This window comes from Somniosus microcephalus, chromosome 18 (assembly GCF_052327205.1).
Source record: "Somniosus microcephalus isolate GS21.2 chromosome 18, FLI_Smic_1.0, whole genome shotgun sequence".
NCBI lineage: Eukaryota > Metazoa > Chordata > Chondrichthyes > Squaliformes > Somniosidae > Somniosus > Somniosus microcephalus.
This window is the reverse complement of record NC_141004.1, coordinates 45847162-45865734: the sequence shown is the minus strand read 5'-3', so window position 1 is coordinate 45865734 and position 18573 is coordinate 45847162. Positions and strand designations below refer to the sequence as shown.

Here is an 18573-nt window from a genome sequence, read left to right as displayed (position 1 = left end):
TCCGAGTCAACTACTTCATTCTCCATCTTAATGAAGAATTCGATCACATTATGATCGCTCCAACCCAAGCGGCCTCTTACAACAAGATTGCTAATTAATCCTTTCTCGTTACATAATACCCAGTCTAAGATGGCCTGATCTCTGGTTGGTTCCTCGACATATTGGTCCAGGAAACCATCCCGTAAACACTCCAGGAATTCATCCTCCACAGTATTGTTACTCATTTGGTTGGCCCAATCTATATGTAGATTAAAGTCACCCATGATGACTGCTGTGCCCTTATTGCACGCTTCTTTAATTTCTCTTTTAATGCCATCCCCAACCTCCGCCTTACTGTTTGGAGGTCTATAAACCACTCCCACTAACGTTTTTTTCCCCTTAGTATTTCTCAATTCTACCCATACAGATTCCGCCTCATCAGAGCTAATATCCTTCATTACAATTGTGTTAATCCCTTCTTTAACCAGTAATACTACCCCACCTCCCTTTCCTTTTTGCCTATCTTTCCTGAATATCGAATACCCCTGGATGTTGAGTTCCCAGTCCTGGCCTTCCTTGAGCCACGTTTCCGTAATCCCAACCAAATCGTATTTGTTTACTTCTATTTGCGCAGCCAATTCATCCACCTTATTACAAATGCTCCTCGCATTAAGACACAAAGCCTTCAGGCTTGTTTTTTTAACATTCTTACACCTTTTAGAATTATTATTTACTGTGGCCATGTTTGATTTAAACCGTTGATTTCTCTGACTGCCACTTTTGTTTTTCTCCTTCCTATCTTTTGCTTTTATCCTCGTTTCCCTTTCCTCTGTCTCCCTGCTCAGGTTCCCAACCCCCTGCCATTTTAATTTAAACCCTCCCCCACAGCACTAGCAAACACTCCCCCTAGGACATTGGTTCCAGCCCTGCCCAGGTGCAAACCGTCCGGTTTGAACTGGTCCCACCTCCCCCAGAACCGGTTCCAATGTCCCAGGAACTTGAATCCCTCCCCCTGGCACCATTCCTCTAGCCACGGTTTAATGCTGCAGTCAGTTATACTGCGGCCGGGCTGAGAGTTTTGAGGGCACGTCAATGCCAAGTGGTGGCAATGGGCAGGAAGCTGCAAGGCCGTCTCAGGGCGGCTGCAGGTGGCACAGAGTGCGGCTTCCAACTCCAGCCGCAAAATCTGCGCTGCCAGTCAGGGTGGGGGAGAAGCGCAACACCGTCACCAGCCGCCCGCTAACTCTACACTCCGAGTATCGCTGACACTTTCCCCGGCGCCAATTCACCGAAGGAAAGGCGCGGCTTGAAGCCGCCAACATTTGCCACACCTACCGTCCGTCACCCGCCGAACTCCTGACGCCGAACAGCGGCCCCGCTCCGCTCGCCCGAGGATTTCAAATCGCCCGCCAATCCCCGCTAGCGCAACGGCTCCTTCCGCTTCCCGCAAGACCCGGTGAGGAGCGAGCAAGCTGTGGGACTGGAGCAGGACGGGGAGGAGCGAGCAAACTGTGGGACTGGAGCAGGGCGGGGAGGAGCGAGCAAACTGTGGGACTGGAGCAGGGCGGGGAGGAGCGAGCAAACTGTGGGACTGAAGCAGGGCGGGGAGGAGGCAAAACCCGGTTAGGATTAAACAAGCTGTGGGACTGGAGCAGAACGAGGAGGAGGCAAAATCCGGTGAGGATTAAACAAGCTGTGGGGCTGGAGCAGGACGGGGAGGTGGCAAAACCCGGTGAGGATTAACAAGCTGTGGGACTGGAGCAGGACAAGGAGGAGGCAAAACCTGGTGAGGATTAAACAAGCTGTGAGACTGGAGGAGGCAAAACCTAGTGAGGAGTATACAAGCTGTGGGACTGGAGCAGGACGGGGAGTTGGCAAAACCCGGTGAGGATTAACAAGCTGTGGGACTGGAGCAGGACGGGGAGTTGGCAAAACCCGGTGAGGATTAACAAGCTGTGGGACTGGAGCAGGACGGGGAGTTGGCAAAACCCGGTGAGGATTAACAAGCTGTGGGACTGGAGCAGGACAACGAGGGGGCAAAACCCGGTGAGGATTAAACAAGCTGTGAGACTGTAGCAGGATGAGGAGGAGGCAAAACCCAGTGAGGAGTATACAAGCTGTGGGACTGGAGCAGGGCGGGGAAGAGGCAAAAACCCAGCAAGGAGTGAGCAGCTGTGGGACTGAGGCGAGGTGGGGAGGAGGCAAAACCCGGAGAGCAGCTGTGGGACTGGAGCAGAGCGGGGAGGAGGCAAAACCCAGCAAGGAGCAAGCAAGCTGTGGGACTGGAGCAGAGCGGGGAGGAGGCAAAGCCCGGTGAGGAAGGAGCAACCTGTGGGACTGGAGCAAGGTGAGGAGGAGGCAAAAATCTGGCGAGGAGCTGGTGGATTGTAGTAGGGAGGGGCGGAGGCAAAACCCGGTGAGGAGTGAACAAGTTGTGGGGCAGGAGCAGGGTGAGGAAGAGGCAAAACCCTGCGGGAGCTAAGGGACTGAAGCAGTGTGGGGAGGAGGCAAAACCGAGTGAGGAGCTAACAAGCTGTGGGATTGGAGCAGGGCAGGGATGAGGCAAAACCCAGAGAGCAGCTGTGGGACTGGAGCAAGGCGGGGAGGAGGCAAAACACGGTGAGGAGCTGTGTGACTGGAACAGGGTGTGGAGGAGGCAAAACCTGGTGAGGTGCGAGCAAGCTGTGGGACTGGAGCAGGGCGGGGAAGAGGCAAAGCCCGATGTGGAGCGAGCAGCTGTGGGACTGGTGCAGGGCGAGGAGGAGGCAAAACCCAGCATGGAGCTGTGGGACTGGTACAGGGTGTGGAGGAGGCAAAACCCAGTGAGAAGCGAGCAAGCTGTGGGACTGGAGCAGGGCGGGGAAGAGGCAAAAACCCAGTGAGGAGTGAGCAAGCTGTGGGACTGGAGCAGTGCGGGAAAGAGGCAAAACCTGGCAAGGGGCGAGCAAGCTGTGGGACTGGAGCGGGGTGGCGAGGAGGCAAAACCTAGCGACGAGCGAGCAAGCTGTGGGACAGGAGCCGGGCGGGGAGGATGCAAAACCCGGCGAGGAGCTGGGGGACTGTAGTAGGGTTAGGCGGAGGCAAAACCCGGTGAGGAACAAACAAGCTGTGGGACTGGAGCAGGGCGGGGAAGAGGCAAAACCCGGTGAAGAGCGAGCAAGCTGTGGGACTGGAGCAGGTCAGTGCACTGCTCCCCGGGGGCTTGCACACACACACACCATTAACCAGCTCCAAACCCAGGATCAAAGCAGCCTGAGCAAAATGTACATGAGAGTGAACAAGGGTTGCATTTCTATAGCGCTCCTCATCTTGGATGGCAAAAATAGGTGATGGTAGGAGGGAAAAGGGGTTGGCATGAGTGAAGAGGAGGGTGTGGCAGGAGGGAAGAGGAGGGGATGGCAGGAGGGAAGGTGGTGGCAGGAGGTAAGAGGGTTTGAGCAGGAGGGAAAGGGGTAGGAAGAGGTTGTGGGTGTCAGGAAGGAAGGGGGTGACAGGAGGATAGGAAGAAGGGGGTGGCAGGAGGGAAGGGGTGGCAATAGGGGGGGTTGCCCCAGTGTCAACAGTGAAATGAATCTCCATGTTCCCCTTTGATTTAAGGAAGCACAGCTATTAAAAGAATTGAAACATGAAGTCCAATTTCAACAGAACAAAAGGGAAACTTATTAAAGTGAAATCATACTGACATTGCGTGTATCTATCAGTCACTCTATTCCCTGTGTCTGCCCACCGATCGCGGAAGGGAAATGAGTGTGTCACCCCCAAAATGAGGCTCATTTAGAAAGTCTGCGAGTGAAGCAAAAATGGAGTAATGGCCTCAGTTCCTACTTTGCTGCTAAGCCATATTATAAGACACAGAAGTGAGTTGGAAAAAATTGACTTTCTAAACAGCCCACTCAAAAATCAAACTGGTCTGAAAGCTGACCGGTGGCAACACTATTTTTTGCATTGATTCAAGACTAGAAGCCAAATACTTGTCGGGAAAAAAATACATATACACACACACACACACTTTCACTTCTGTCATTTGAACGATAGGCTAGAAATTCATTGGCACCGCGCTCATTTTACAGGTATAAATCGGCCGCCTACGTTTCCAATATGACGAGTATTGCCTGCTATATTGGATTGGGCTCCTCCGTAGGTGTCCTTAGGCTCGTGCTGGAATGATTCAGGAAGGGTTTAAATATTGTAGCGCCCTGTCGTGAAATTGGGCTAACCCCAGCAGCCCATGTCTTGCCATGTGATAAGCCCGTTCAGCAACTCATGGCGCCAACCGCTAGCAAGGACCCTTCAGTAGTGCTATTTAAATGGCTCATCTCCTCCATACAGATTAGTTGCTGGTTTGCCTTTTAGTCTGCTGGTTAACTTCAGGGCACTTACTGGCCTATTTTCTGACTTTTACAACTTAATTCTGACTTCTGATAAGTTATTGCTGGTGATGGACTGCTATTGGTTGCTTTCAAAGTTTTACTGCAGTCATGGGTGGTCTGGTAGGACTGCCTTTGGGGCTGGAAGATGATGGGGAGCAGACAAGAAGGCAGGAGCAGCTCAAAGAGGGAGGAGGAGGGCACTGCACAGCAGTCATACCCATAGCCAGTCTTTAAGAACATAAGAAATAGGAGCAGGAATAGGCCACTTGGCCCCTCGAGCCTACTCCGCCATTCAATAAGATCATGGCTGATCTTGGGCTCAAAGCCACTTCCCTGCTCGCTCCCCATAACCCTTCACTCCCTTATCTTGCAAAAATCTGTCTATCTCCACCTTAAATGTATTTAATGACCCAGCCTCCACGGCTCTCTGGGGCAGAGAATTCCACAGATTTACAACCCTCTGAGAGAAGAAATTCCTCCTCGTCTCAGTTCTAAAAGGGCGACCCTTTATTTTGAGCACACCTTGTACCTGAACTTCACTGCTCATGAACTGCACTGCTTACTTCACTAAGGTGCCTTCACTTCTCAAAGGAGGCTTTGCAGCCACAACTTGAGCCTCGAACCATGATTCATTCATCCTCTATGCTGCCTTTATTCCAACTAGGCCGTCAAGTCACAGGCTGGCTACTGGGTGACAAGGGATATCCCCTTCAGACATGGCTCATGACTCCTGTCAGGAACCCGGACACATCTGCAGAGTTGACCTAAAACAAGAGTCAAGCTGCCGCCAGAAACATCATCGAGCAGACAGTCGGCATTTCAAGTAGCTCATCCAAAAACGCATCAAGTGAACCATCCCTCTCTACCCCAATACACCTGCAGTCCCACAATCCTTAACATCACTGTCCTTACTACCACCATCCGATTGCCTTCAGCCTTATGGTCTTACCCTCATTCACTACAAATATTGGGCTGGAATTTGCTGAAAAATTAACGGCGTGTGAACGACGCATGTTGCTATCAATGTGCAAATCGGCCAGCAACTTGTAGCGAGGAAGAGGTACCTCCGTGAATTGCGAATTGCCACAAGTTGCTGGACGATTTGCGCCGCTGCACCGTTACCTTCGTGAAAACTCACCCTTAATCTCCCCATGAGTTTCATGAAGTTGCTGCATTTGCACATTAATTGCCTCATAAACTTGCCACAGAAACTTAAGTCTCGTAATAGCGTAAGTATCCTTTTAACGATGTGATAATTGTTAATTATCACTGACTGGCAGTGGTTGAAAGTGTGGAGTCTCATTTCTTCAGGTAGTGAATTGTTGTTGGAGATTTTAAAAATGTCAAATTTTAAATTTAAATGTTTTTCTTATTTTTCTTCTCTGTTTCTCTGTTCTCTTTCTTAGTCCAATTTTTCTTTCCATCTCTTTATTTCTCTTTCTGTAGCTGATTTGACATTGAATTCACCCACTCTAATTCACCCTCCATCTCAGTCCTTCCTCTGTTTATTTCTCAATCCTTAAATCTAATTAGCTAAGGAGGTACACTGCTGGTCTCATTGTTCACCCTGGTGCCCTCGCTGTGCCATTATCAGTTCACACTTCCAGCAAGTTACAGGGCAAAATATATTTGAGCTAAAGGGTGTAGGAAATAATCTAACTAACCAGACATGCCACAAGGTGTCCTGCTCCAGCAAATTCCAGCCCATTAACACCAACACTAAATCCAGAAAAGAAATATCCAACTCAATTACATCTGTGTGTAATACAGGAAACTCTTTATTATCCAGCACTGACGGGACCGGCGTGGTGCCGGTTTATCAAAAAGTCCGGATTACAGTGAGGTATAGTTAAAAGGTACAAGAGCTCCGTACACAGCAACAAATCCAGGCTTCCCTGTTGCTTAGCAACAGGTGCAGGAACCTCAGCCACAGACCAAGCATCCCTGTTGCTTAGCAACAAGTGCAGGAACCCCAATTACACAGCCACAGATCCAGGAACGGCCACTAATATGAAGTAAAACTTACCTGAACCTACTCCTGAATTTTGCCGGTTGACAGAGATTTCTGGTTATTTAGGTGCCGGTAAATCGAGAGTTTCCTGTATTTAACAGGAATAATTAAGAATCATCCTAATGCAACCCAGTAGTGCCTATCTTCTGTGCTCGCTTACCTATCCAAATGCTCCGATGAAGTCTATCGCCAGTGGCTACAGCTTGAGAGGTGGAAGGCTCCTGAGCTTCTATTGAGGACACCTCAGATGGCCATGGTGGGCAGCCTCGAGCAGTTACAAAGTATTACAAAGTATTTACAGCACAGAAACAGGCCATTCGGCCCAACAGGTCCATGCCGGTGTTATTGCTCCACATGAGCCTCCTTGCACCCCTCTTCATCTAACCCCATCAACATATCCTTCTATTCTTTTGTCCCTCATGTGTTTATCTAGCTTCCCCTTGAACGCATCTATGTTAGTTGCCTGAACTACTCCCTGTGGTAGCAACTTCCACATTCTAACCACTCTTGTTCTTAGCCTTGAGGGCCTGGCTGCAGACTGCAGCATCTTGGCATGAGCCGAGTCAGTCTGGCCCAACTGGCTGTGTGGCACTAACAAGGGCAATGGTGGATTGGGTGGCGGGGAAGTAGGCACGCTGCCACCCTGAGAGGAGACAGCAGGTGCCCCTCCCATGGAGCCAAGGTCACTCTCCTGGAACTATGCCTCAGCAGTCATATGGCTCTGTGCGAGAGCAGAGTGCAGGAGTGATGTGCTGTTCTGAAAGCCCCTGTCAACACCGGTCCCCCCAGAGCCAAGATAACAACCGTCTGAGCTTCCATGGACATAGTGTGAGTTCCATCATGGTGGGCACCACTGTCTTGTTCATGGGGCTGACCACTCACTCCATGTTGGACAGAGTGGTCTCTGTACTCTGCACGAAGCCCCAACACAAGTTGGAGCTGGACTCCTCTATGCTCTGAGCCATTGTGCGTAAGCTCATTTGCAAGCCCAGTGCACTTAGCATTTCCTCGTGTGTGTCCATAAACTTTCTTCGGTAACCTGGGCCCGCGAAAACTGCATACGAGTCCACTGCTAGTATGTTATGGTGCCCTTCAGTGAGCTGGCACCTGTGGCATACTATCCCCCTGCCCTAGCTCCTGCAAACTTGTGGCCAGTGATTCACCATGTGACTAGCAGTACACAGGTGCCTGTCTCTGAGCTGGTGCTTGCTAGGGTCAGAATGAGTGACGGTGCATCTTCAGGAAGGCTGGCTGCATGTTCTTGCAGTGGCAGAGGGGTGTCCACCTTTTCAGCACCTGAAATGAGAGGTACAAGAGTTAGTGTTCAGTGTGAAGCTAGAGCAGAGGAAGAAGTCGCTGGATAAAGCAGTTGCCGTTTGTTGTGCAAAGTGTATAGTCATGAGATAGAGGTAAGAAGGGAAAAAGAGGGTAAGGGTGTGAAGAAACGCTGTGTGGCATCTTCTCCAGCATTGCCACTCACCATGGTTATGACTCTCCATGGCACGGTCAGATTGTGTAATTGGAGTGACAGGTTTACTTTGGCTTTTTCCAGTATAAATATGGACATAGAAATTCAGAATGGAAAATGTTCACACAAAAATTGCGACAAAAATATGGCAAAAGGAAAGCAAGTGGCACAAACAGGAAGTGCACACAGGAGTAAGATTTTTAACATATTCTACAGAAATATATATATAGTTATTTCTAGTCAATCTCCCTTGGCATTGCACACAGAAAGTCAAGACCAAGTATAGTCTTCAGATGAAAGCAGGGGATAATTGGACCAAAGTGTGCATATGTAATTCAGTCCCCATTTTAGATTGATACATTGTCTTTGTTTTAAATTTCCTTTATAAATTCCTATGTCCACATTTATAATGGAACCTGTTTATGTAAACATGTCACACTGTAATTACACCTTTCTGCCAGTTGTGGCACTGCAGTGCCTCCATTGGCAGGAGGGTGTACAGTGGGATACATTTACATTGGCAATTTTAAATGTGAACATAGGAATATATAATGGAAAAAGTTGACGGGAAAGTGCATACATGTAGATGTGAGACTTTTAATATATTTATAAATAGATGTTGGAGATTTGCTGAATTTATAAACAATTTTGCATCTTTTTTCCAAAGGCTTCAAATCCATGAATTTAGCAAACTTTCATGGTTCAAATATTTTTTTGGGGAGTGGATTAAAAAAAAGGTATATGACAGAAAAGGGGTGGGATGAGTAGGGGACTCATGAGTGACCTCAGTTGCTGCGGTTAGTTCGGCTATTAAACAGAATATATCATGGCCAGGCATGATTATGGTAAATATCTCTACTTAGAAGGTTGACCATTGCCTATTGGTAAATTACCCGGTCAGCCTCAGTTATGTAGATATTTGTAATTTTAGATGGTTGGCGACGTCATGTCCTCCATATTATAAAACTGTTCTCATAATAACTGGAAATAATGCTCATGTTACCAAACTTTGATAACAATAGCAAATATAACAACAACAACTTGCATTTCTATAACAATCCTGCTGTAATTAGTGATTGCTCACTAACAGTCATGTATATCATAATTAGCCACTAGCCATATGTGGCTTATTGCATTTTTGATCAGTGAATAAAAAACGAGTAATAGAGCAAACTTTCATGGATCAAATAGTTTTTATGGGGGTAGTTTAAAAAAAGAGGTGTATGACAGAAAAGAAAGGGGTGTGATGAGTAAGGGACTCATGACTGACCTCAGTTGGGGCCGTTGTTAGGCATGTGATCTCAATGCTCATATTTGCACGGTGTATGCACGTGTAAGTTAACCTTTTTGTGCAGAGCATGCAAGTGTTATTTGATCACTATCTGTGCTTTACTTCCTTGGTTACTGCTTATTGGTTATCTGTTAAAATGGTGTGTGCACAGGTGAAAATGCTGGACTTCAGCACCGTGGAAACACCAGCAACATTGTATGGAGAGGAGAGCTGTCATTGTGGTCAGCTCGACCAATCGGAATAACTGTTCCAGGCAGCCAAAGAAAGCAAGCCCAACCAATAATGAGCAGCTCCCACAGGACACCTCAACAGCAACAACAACTTGTATTTATATAGCGCCTTTAACATAGTAAAATGTCCCAAGGCGCTGCACAGGAGTATTTTGAGACAAAAAATTTGACACCGATCCACATAAGGATAAATTAGGGCAGGTGACCAAAAGCTTGGTCAAAGAGGTAGGTTTTAAGGAGCATCTTAAAGGAGGAAAGAGAGGTAGCGAGGCGGAGAGGTTTAGGCAGGGAATTCCAGAGCTTAGGGCCTAGGCAACAGAAGGCATCTCATGGCAAAGGACAAGCAGCATCCGATCGCGTTCTGGATGGAGAGCAGGGGCAGGTGTGCCGGCTCTCGTTGTGCGAGTCGACATTCTCAGCAATCATTCAAAGTAATGCTCGCAACTGCGGGACAAAATCTTCGAAGCTGCACTAAGATGTGCTCTATCTGACATAATCACGCCAGAATTCCAAATCGGTGAAAAAGACTTGCAAAGTTTCGCACTGAATGGTGGTAGATGTTTGTTAAGTAAAGATACATGTGAAGTACCTCTTGTGTGTAAGGTGTTTTCTACTAAAATTAGTGCATGTGGCTAAAATGGTCTCACTGTGGCCACACCTGTGGCTAGTCAGCCATTTCTATTGGACAACACAGATTAATAGATTGTTCTTATCCTACAATATTTTACTACTAGTTTTTTGCATGACCTGCAATTTCTAGCTACCCCAAGCTACAGGTATGGTAGCCTCGTCATTATGGTACCGGATTAGAAATCCAGAGATTCTGAGTCCACGATGCCACCATGGCAAATTGTGAAACTGAATTCAATAATCTAGTAATGTATAGGCAAGCACCAGAAACTGACCAGGAAAATGACCAGATTGTTGTAAAAATCCAATGGTTCACTAATGTCTTTCAGGAAAAGGAACCCCTAACTCATCTGGCCTACGTGTCTATCCAGTCCCACACTCTGTGGTTTACTCTTAATGACCTCAGTGTAACTAGGTTGGGCAATAAATACAGACTTGGCAGCGTTGCCCACATCCCAAGAAAAAAATGAAAAAAACAAGTCTGTTATTGGCAAAGGGGTGGATGGGATAAAAACAATCCAGGACAAGTTCCAATTGGCGAGTATGCCAAGGTGAAAGTAACAAGATTTTAAAAAATTCTTGAGTGTTTGTTTAATCCTATCTGTACCTTCAATACATGATATGAACTATATCATTGGCTTATGTTTTCTGACTCATTATTGTTTGACAGTATGAAACGTCAGTGTCCAAAGGTCTTCATCCAGCGGCAAACTTAAATCAGGCCAGGCTGCTTTCTGGCCGATAGTAATGTTGGTAAATAAATCAGAGCTGTCCAATTTGTATTACACCTTCACAGAAGAGTAACTTTAATCAGAGTTAATGTGGTTGAACATGCTTGTTTCCCTCTTTGACGGGCAGGATGCCAACTGGGTAACCTCATTCTACTGAGGCAATCTTGTTGATACTGGTGTTGCTAAGCAATGGTACCAAACACAAAGAAGCTACTTTGGCAGCAGTTTACTTTGCCCTGGCTTCACAGTCATAGTAGAATCAGTACCTCCTCTGGGGACACTGGTTTTTCTGTTGGTGCAACATCTGAATTAAATCTATACTGCAATGATCTTGCAGGGAAATTTTTTGTGAAAAATGGTATATTAGTGACATGACACCTTGTCAGCTTTTAAGGCTTTATTTACCTGCACTCACACTTTAAAGGAATTACATATTTGCACTCCTTTGCCTCTTTCCAGTGAGTGTATACTCATATTTCTGCCCCCCCCCCACAATGCATTACTTCACATTTCCCTGGTATTGAATTAACTCGGTTACCTGTCTGTCCATTCTGCTAAATGTGTCCATATCCTCCTAAAGTCTTCTGACTCAGAGGCATGTACTATGACTGAACCAGCTGACACTAGTAGCTGAATTTTGCAGTCCTCCTCACTGTTTGCCAAGCTCCCTAATTATGTGTCATCTGCAAATTTCAATATTGTGCTCCTGATGCTCAAGTCCAAATCATCTACATCTATCGAGTACAAAAATGCACCCAGCACTGATCCCTGGGTTATGTAGCATTTTCAATCGTTCTTCAATTTAACAATACCCATTAACCCTAATCCTTTGTTTCCTGTCTGTCGACCAATTTTCTACCTATGCTGTTACATTTCTTCCAATACCATACTCCTGAATTTTCGTGACAAGACTCTTATGAGACACCTTAGTAAAACCATTGTAAAATCCATATACACAACATCTAGTGCATTCCCTTTATCTATACAACCATTCACGACTTCAAAAAACCCCACCATATTTGTCAAACACAGCTTACCTTTAATAAATCCATCCCGTCTGTCCTTCATTTTCTTTGTGCATTTCTAAGTGTTCAATAATTTTATTTTGAATTATGGATTCTAAGTTTGCCCATGTGTCATAAGAATAACTGATTTATCATTAACAATTCACTTCACTTCTCTCCTTTCTTGGGTGTCCTTGTACACGAGTCACTGAAAGTTAACATGCAGGTACAGCAAGCAATTAGGAAAGCAAATGGTATGTTGGCCTTTATTACAAGAAGATTTGCGTATAAGAGTAAAGACGTCTTACTGCAATTATATAGGGCCCTGGTGAGACCACACCTGGAGTAATGTGTAGAGTTTTGGTCTCCTTAGCTAAGTAAGGATATACTTGCCATAGAGGGAGTGCAACGAAGGTTCACCAGACTGATTTCTGGGATGGGGGGATTGTCCTTTGAGGACAGATTGAGTAGACTATACCTATATTCTCTAGAGTTTAGAAGAATGAGAGGTGATCTCATTGAAACATACAAAATTCTTACAGGGCTCGACAGGGTAGATGCAGGGAGGATGTTTCCCCTGGCTGGGGAGTCTAGAACCAGTGGTCATAGTCTCAGAATAAGGGGTCAGCCATTTAGGACTGAGATGAGGAGAAATTTCTTCATTCAGAGGGTGGTGAATCTTTGGAATTCTCTACCCCAGAGGGCTGCAGAGGTTCAATCGTTGAGTATATTCAAGACAGAGATCGATAGATTTTTAAATATTAAGGGAATCAAGGGATATGGGGATAGTGCAGGAAAGTGGAGATGAGGTAGAAGATCAGCCATGATCTTATTGAATGGTGGAGCAGGTTCGAAGGGCCAAATGGCCTCCTCCTGCTCCTATTTCTTATGTTCTTATGAATAAAGGTACTACATTAGCAATTTCTAGTCAACTGACATAGTTTGCATTATTTAAGGAGGATTAAAATGTGCTCAGAGCCTTTGCTATCTCCGCTCTGAATTCCTTTAACAGCCTAAAGTGCATGTCGTCAGGATCCTGTGACTTATAAGGGTACATTTTTTGTCTTCACTGCACGAGTGGTAATTTGGTAGAGAAGATCGGCCCCCTGTTATAGAACCCGTCCAATTTCCATTCCATTAAAATCAATGCAGTGAAATTCAGTAGGTTCTATAATGGACGGGCAATCTGCTCTACCAGATTCCCACCCACGCAATGAAGATGAAAATTTACCCCATCCACTTTGAGTTCTGCTAATTTATCACAACTAATAATTATTTTTCTACAGTTATCTCTAATATTTGCACCATATCATTCTCTAGTACGTTTATATTCTCAATTCCACCATTATTTGTAAAATCTGATGCAAAGCACTTATTTGATTTTGCCAGCCCTGTGGAGGCGGGTTTGGAGGCGGGACTGCTGGGAAAATGGCAGAATCTGGGGGCGGGTGCCCATCCCGCCCCCAACCCGCCTCCATGCCATCTTCCCAGGAGGCAGGTAGCCGAGCTGCGCCGGGTCCCGTCTCCTGGAGACGGGAAGGGGATTACAGCCACTTAACTGCCTGTTAACAAGTTGGTACTGTTCAACCTCCGTCCCCTCCAGTCCAGATCCAAGGTCGTCCCATCCTCTGTCGTCGAATTACAGTATGCAGACGATGCTTGCGTCTGCGCTCACTCGGAGATCGAACTACAAACCATCGTCAACACCTTCACCGAAGCGTGCGAGAGCTTGGGCCTTACACTAAACATCCGTAAGACAAAGGTCCACTACCAACCTGTCCCCGCCACACAGTACTGCTCTCAGATTATCAAAATCCACGACAAGGCCTTGGACAACGTGGACCACTTTCCATACCTCGGGAGCCTACTGTCAACAAGAGCAGACGTCGATGACGAAGACCAACACTGCCTTCAGTGTGCCAGTGCAGCCTTTGGTCGCCTGAGGAAGAGAGTGTTTGAAGACCAGGACCTCAAAACCGGCAACAAGCTCATGGTCTACAGAGCAGCAGTGATACCCGCCCTGCTGTATGCCTCAGAGACATGGACCATGTACAGAAGGCACCTCAAAGCACTGGAGGGGTACCACCAACGCTGCCTCCGCAAGATCCTGCAAATCCATTGGCAGGATAGGCGCACCAACGTCAGTGTTCTCGCTCAGGCCAACATCCCCAGCATCGAAGCTTTGACCACGCTCGATCAGCTCCGATGGACGGGTCACATCGTCCGCACGCCTGATACGAGACTCCCAAAACAAGCGCTCTACTCGGAGCTCTGACACGGCAAGAGAGCCCCAGGTGGGCAGAGGAAATGCTTCAAGGACACCCTCAAAGCCTCCTTGAAAAAGTGCAACATCCCCACCAACACCTGGAAATCCCTGGCCCAAGACCGCACAGAGTGGAGGAGAAGCATCCGAGAAGGCGCCGAACACCTTGAGTCTCTTTGCCGGGAGCAAGTGGAAGTCAAGCGCAAGCAGCGGACGCCAACCCAAGCACCCCACCCACCCACCCCTTCAACTATCGTCTGCCCCACCTGTGACAGAGACTGTAGGTCCCGCATTGGACACCTGAGAACTCATTTTTAATGTGGAAGCAAGTAATCCTCGGTTCCGAGGGACTGCCTAAGAAGAGAAGCAGAGAACAGGCAGTTAAGAAGATTATCCCCATTTTTCCACCAGAGGCGCAGGCTTCCCGACGTTGGGAAACCCCGGCAGGGTCACCAAGGCGAGCAGAGGGTCTGCGTGGGTTGGAGGGGTCCAAAAGTGCGCTGTGGAGGTAAGTGATGGGTACAAGTGTGGAGCGGTAAGTATGTGAGGTGAGTGAAAAGTGATAGAAAATGTTTACTCACCTCTGTTTCTTCCTGCAGGCTCCAACAGTTGGGGATGCGGAGACTCTCGCATCTCACCGGCAGAGATGACAGAATGGCTGCTGCATTCTCCGATGCAGCAGCCATCTAATTTCTGCTCACAAAAGAGGTTTGATGAGTCTTAAATACAAGAACTCATCAAACAACAGAGGATGTCAGTGTTTGACAGCTTCACAGAGCTGTCAAACGATGACAATTCATCTGTCCAAAAATTTTGGACAGATGATACATCATATGTTGACGTTCTCTGTTACTGGCTTCCCCTTAATTGGCCTGCTAAACCCGCTGGGTGGACTTAACAAGGTCAATCAAGAGAAAATAGCGTGGATTGGCCAGAAGTCAATGGAGGCGGGACTAAAACCCAACAAGCAGCAGTCCTACCTCCAACGCGCCCCCATTGACAAAATCACCCCCTATATCTCTACTATACATTCATCCACTGCAACTAGACTCCCCCACTGATCACTGAGCATTCCTACAGTCTCTATATTAATCTTTTAATATAAAACCCTTGCTCTTTCTTTTTATATTATCTGCTAGCATTTTTCATATTCCCTTTTAGCCCACTAACCTCCCTTTTCATCTTCCTACTATACTTTTTATATTCCTCATGATTTTATATCGTATTGCTAGTCCAGATTTTATCATATACCTCTTTATTAAGTTTCAGTTCGCTTTCATCCTTCTTATCTTTAACAAATCTATTTTTGCTCTATCCATCACATATTCCCTATTGCTGATTTGTCATCCTGCTTGGGAACCATTTTGCCCATTTAATTTGGGCCAGACACCTTGGGGGGAATTATAACCCCCAAAAATGGGTGGGTTTGGTTCGGGTGGGAAGAAAAAATGTAAAAAATCTCAAACCCAAACCCAACTTGCCTCGAATTCATCCAGGACAGGGAGCGAGTGGTCAACCCGCTCCCAGGAGGCGTGTCCCTCATTTAAATATTTTAATGAGGCCGCGTGCCTCAGATTTTTTCTCTGTTCCAACTTTAACACTGGTCGACCGGCGAGGACTGCTGTGTGAAAGAGTGTAGAGATTAGGCCAATTAGTAGCTCATCTCTAGTCTTTCAAATAATCAGGATCGACTGCAAACCAATATGGTGGGTATATTGTGTTTAATCAGGGTTTAAGATGGAATATAACATGCTAGTTATACAGCAAAAACATATGACCGTGACAAGCAGCTGGTACCGGTCCCAATCGGACAGACGGCTGGCGTGTGTTAACTGTTCTCTGGCTTCCGGCCTCTCTCCCTCTCGTCTAAAACCTCCGAGTTGGTGAGCATGGGATCACTCTCGAAAGAGCGTTCGACCAACCCAACTTCTGCTTGGCTCTTCCCTCCACCGTCTGTGTGGGCAAGCCCTCAGGATGTTACTTTTATTCTCTTTTTAGGGGTGGGCCTGAGGCCAAATTATTGACAAGACCATCTAACCTATAGAGGCTCCCCTAAAACCTCAGTACCCAATTGGGCATCGAGTTCTTTGTCTCAATTCTTGGATGAAAGCCCTCTCCAAAAGAGGTCTCATGATCTCATCCAATTTGTCTTATTGTTTAATCTTTCTGAAGGTTCTTCCTTTGGAATTCGTGTCTTATCTCCCTGGTCCCTATCCTCCCTCATACAATTGGTACTAGGCCTGGCCTTGTCCCCTTTCAATCATGAGGCCCAAGCCAGAGCTGTCCCACTTCAGCCGGTCGTTATCTCACTTTCATCTAGCAAGTGGCCCCATCCTAAGATGGATACCTTAACCTCACCAAATTCCTTTCATTCTTTGTCTTTTATACTAATTAACTTTTAATTATCTTCACAAGCAGCTTTGTTAAGCTAACTCCAATTCCTACCTTAGCCTTATATCATGGTTATTAGTAATAATAGAAGAAACGTAGGCATTGAACCTTAGTTGGTCCAATTAGAGATACATAAACAATGTTGAATTCCTAACTTGAAAACAGCCGATAGTTAGCTTCAAAGCAAGATTATTTATGACCGTCACACTGCAGAATGCTGTTACATCTGCAGAGAGCCAAAACACAAGCAGATTCTAAGCATCTATCTAATTATCCTAACACTAGTCTGAAGAGACTTTTTGTCTCCAGTTCTAATAGAATCATGTAAACACAGCATTATTCACGTCACAATTTTATTCGCATAACCAAATACATTTTGGACACTCCTGATTTCTAACAAGAGGTAAGTGTTTTTCCAGCACTGCTTGTAGGCCAGCAGGAGCAGGAGTGCTTTCACCCCCCCCGCCCAGCCCACCAAGGAAAGCTATTAACCTCCCCAGTGATCAGTCAACACCGCGCACCCCCCCCCCCCCCCGCCGGCGATCCAATGCCCTCCATGGCCTCCCACAATCATCTCCCCTCCTCCACCGATCTGTCCACCCTGCCCCGCCCCCGCGGTCTTCTCCCCGATCTCTCCGGGCCCCCCAACAATGTCCGCCCCCACCGCCCGCAGATCTCTCCCTCCCTCCTCTACACTCCCTGGCTGCAGCCTGGTGTTGCAGGCCTACCCGCCCGACAGCCAGCCAGCCTGTCAATCTGGCTAGCTACGGCCGGGAAACGGATTTCAAAAATGGTAATCAGATCCTGCCATTAAATAAAGCCACTCATTTGTATCAAACCACTATAAAGAATAACTCCCTACCTAACAGCACTGTGGGAGTACCTTCACCACACGGACTGCAGCGGTTCAAGGCGACCCACCGCCGCGTTTTCAGGTCAATAGGGGATGGGCAATAAATGCCGACCTTGCCAGCAATGCCGACGTCACAAGAATGAATTAAAAAAAAAGTCAGGTAGTGCATTTAGAACAACATTTTATTTACAACTGCACTGCTTGCTGTCTCATTGGTTTCCCACCTTTTCACAAAGGTTGGTGCTATATATTATTATGCATATATATACTGGTTAATCTCCCATTGCATTGCATACTGCAAGTTGGGAAATTTGTCTCTGCCATACCTATGCTGCTGTTTCTCCCTCTTCTGCTATTGTCCCTCTCTCTCTCATCTCTTCTCTACTAATTCTCTCTCCCTAACTCTTTTTATTTCTCTCTTTGTCTTCTTCTGGCTTCTCTATCTCTGATTTTTTCTTTACTTTTGGGTGGGAAGTGGTGGGTGACATAGCATGGCAAGGCAGAGAAAGGAGCCACCAATGGCTGTAGGTTGCATTTGGAGTCGAGACTGTGGAGAAAATGTGGCCCTTAGCAGCTCTCTTCCAAATCACCTCCTCCAACATTCAAGCTTCCCCCACCTACTCACTCCCATCGTGTCCCATACCCCTTCACCTTCCCAGTACCCCTTCCCCATCACTCTCATCACTACCTTTACTTTTTCCCTTTCTAACAAAGCGCTCAGACCCTGTATCCACTCTCTGCTGTCATTCACCTCACCTTTAACCCTTCATCCACTCCCTCCCAACTCCCACCCACTCCCCCAAGGTGGATGGTGAGAGGCCAGATTCCCCATTCACCCTCATCCTGTTTCGCCCTTCACATCACTCCCTATCTGTTGTCCTCAAAGATGTTCTATTTGTTTTCAAAATTTAAATTGCTTGTTTCTTTAAAAAAAGAAATAAAATGAGAATGAGCAAAGTACTCTGTCTGCTTCTCATTCTTTCTATCTGTGTTTCTCTTGTTCTTTGTCTCACAGTGTTACAAATTAGAACCACATCTCACAGGTGTAGCCATCAGAACATTTAACTGTTCTGTCAACTAAACATATGAGATAATTAGTTGGCTTCAAAATTCAACTTAAAAAAAAATTGAACAGTAGTGTGAGGTAAGACTCTCTCTCGGCTTAATACTTTTATAGAATACAAAACCAAATCTACAACAGGTAGGTAGGTAATCAGTATATTCATTTTTGACTCTCACACACAAAAAAACACTCAAACACAGGCAGCCTCTCCGTTAAAAAAAAACTAAAAATAAGTTTTACCTGAATGAAGTTTTTGAAACTTGTCCTTTCGTTTTTCTTCAAAAACATT

The 18573-nt window shown here is 46.5% G+C and overlaps 1 protein-coding gene across 3 annotated transcripts in view; it reads right to left on the bottom strand.

Moving 5' to 3' along the window:
- Nucleotides 1-18573, bottom strand: part of ube2t (ubiquitin-conjugating enzyme E2T (putative)) — a 50008-nt gene extending 31435 nt beyond the window's left edge. Inside the window, exon 1 of one of the 3 annotated variants that reach the window (XM_086011406.1) lies at nt 18525-18573. In XM_086011406.1, the coding sequence (XP_085867532.1) occupies nt 18525-18572 (48 nt within the window). In that variant the 5' untranslated portion in view covers nt 18573. Of the gene's footprint in view, nt 1-1314; nt 1625-17230; nt 17253-18524 lie in introns of those variants that run through there. The other 2 variants (XM_086011408.1, XM_086011407.1) reach the window with 2 other exon arrangements.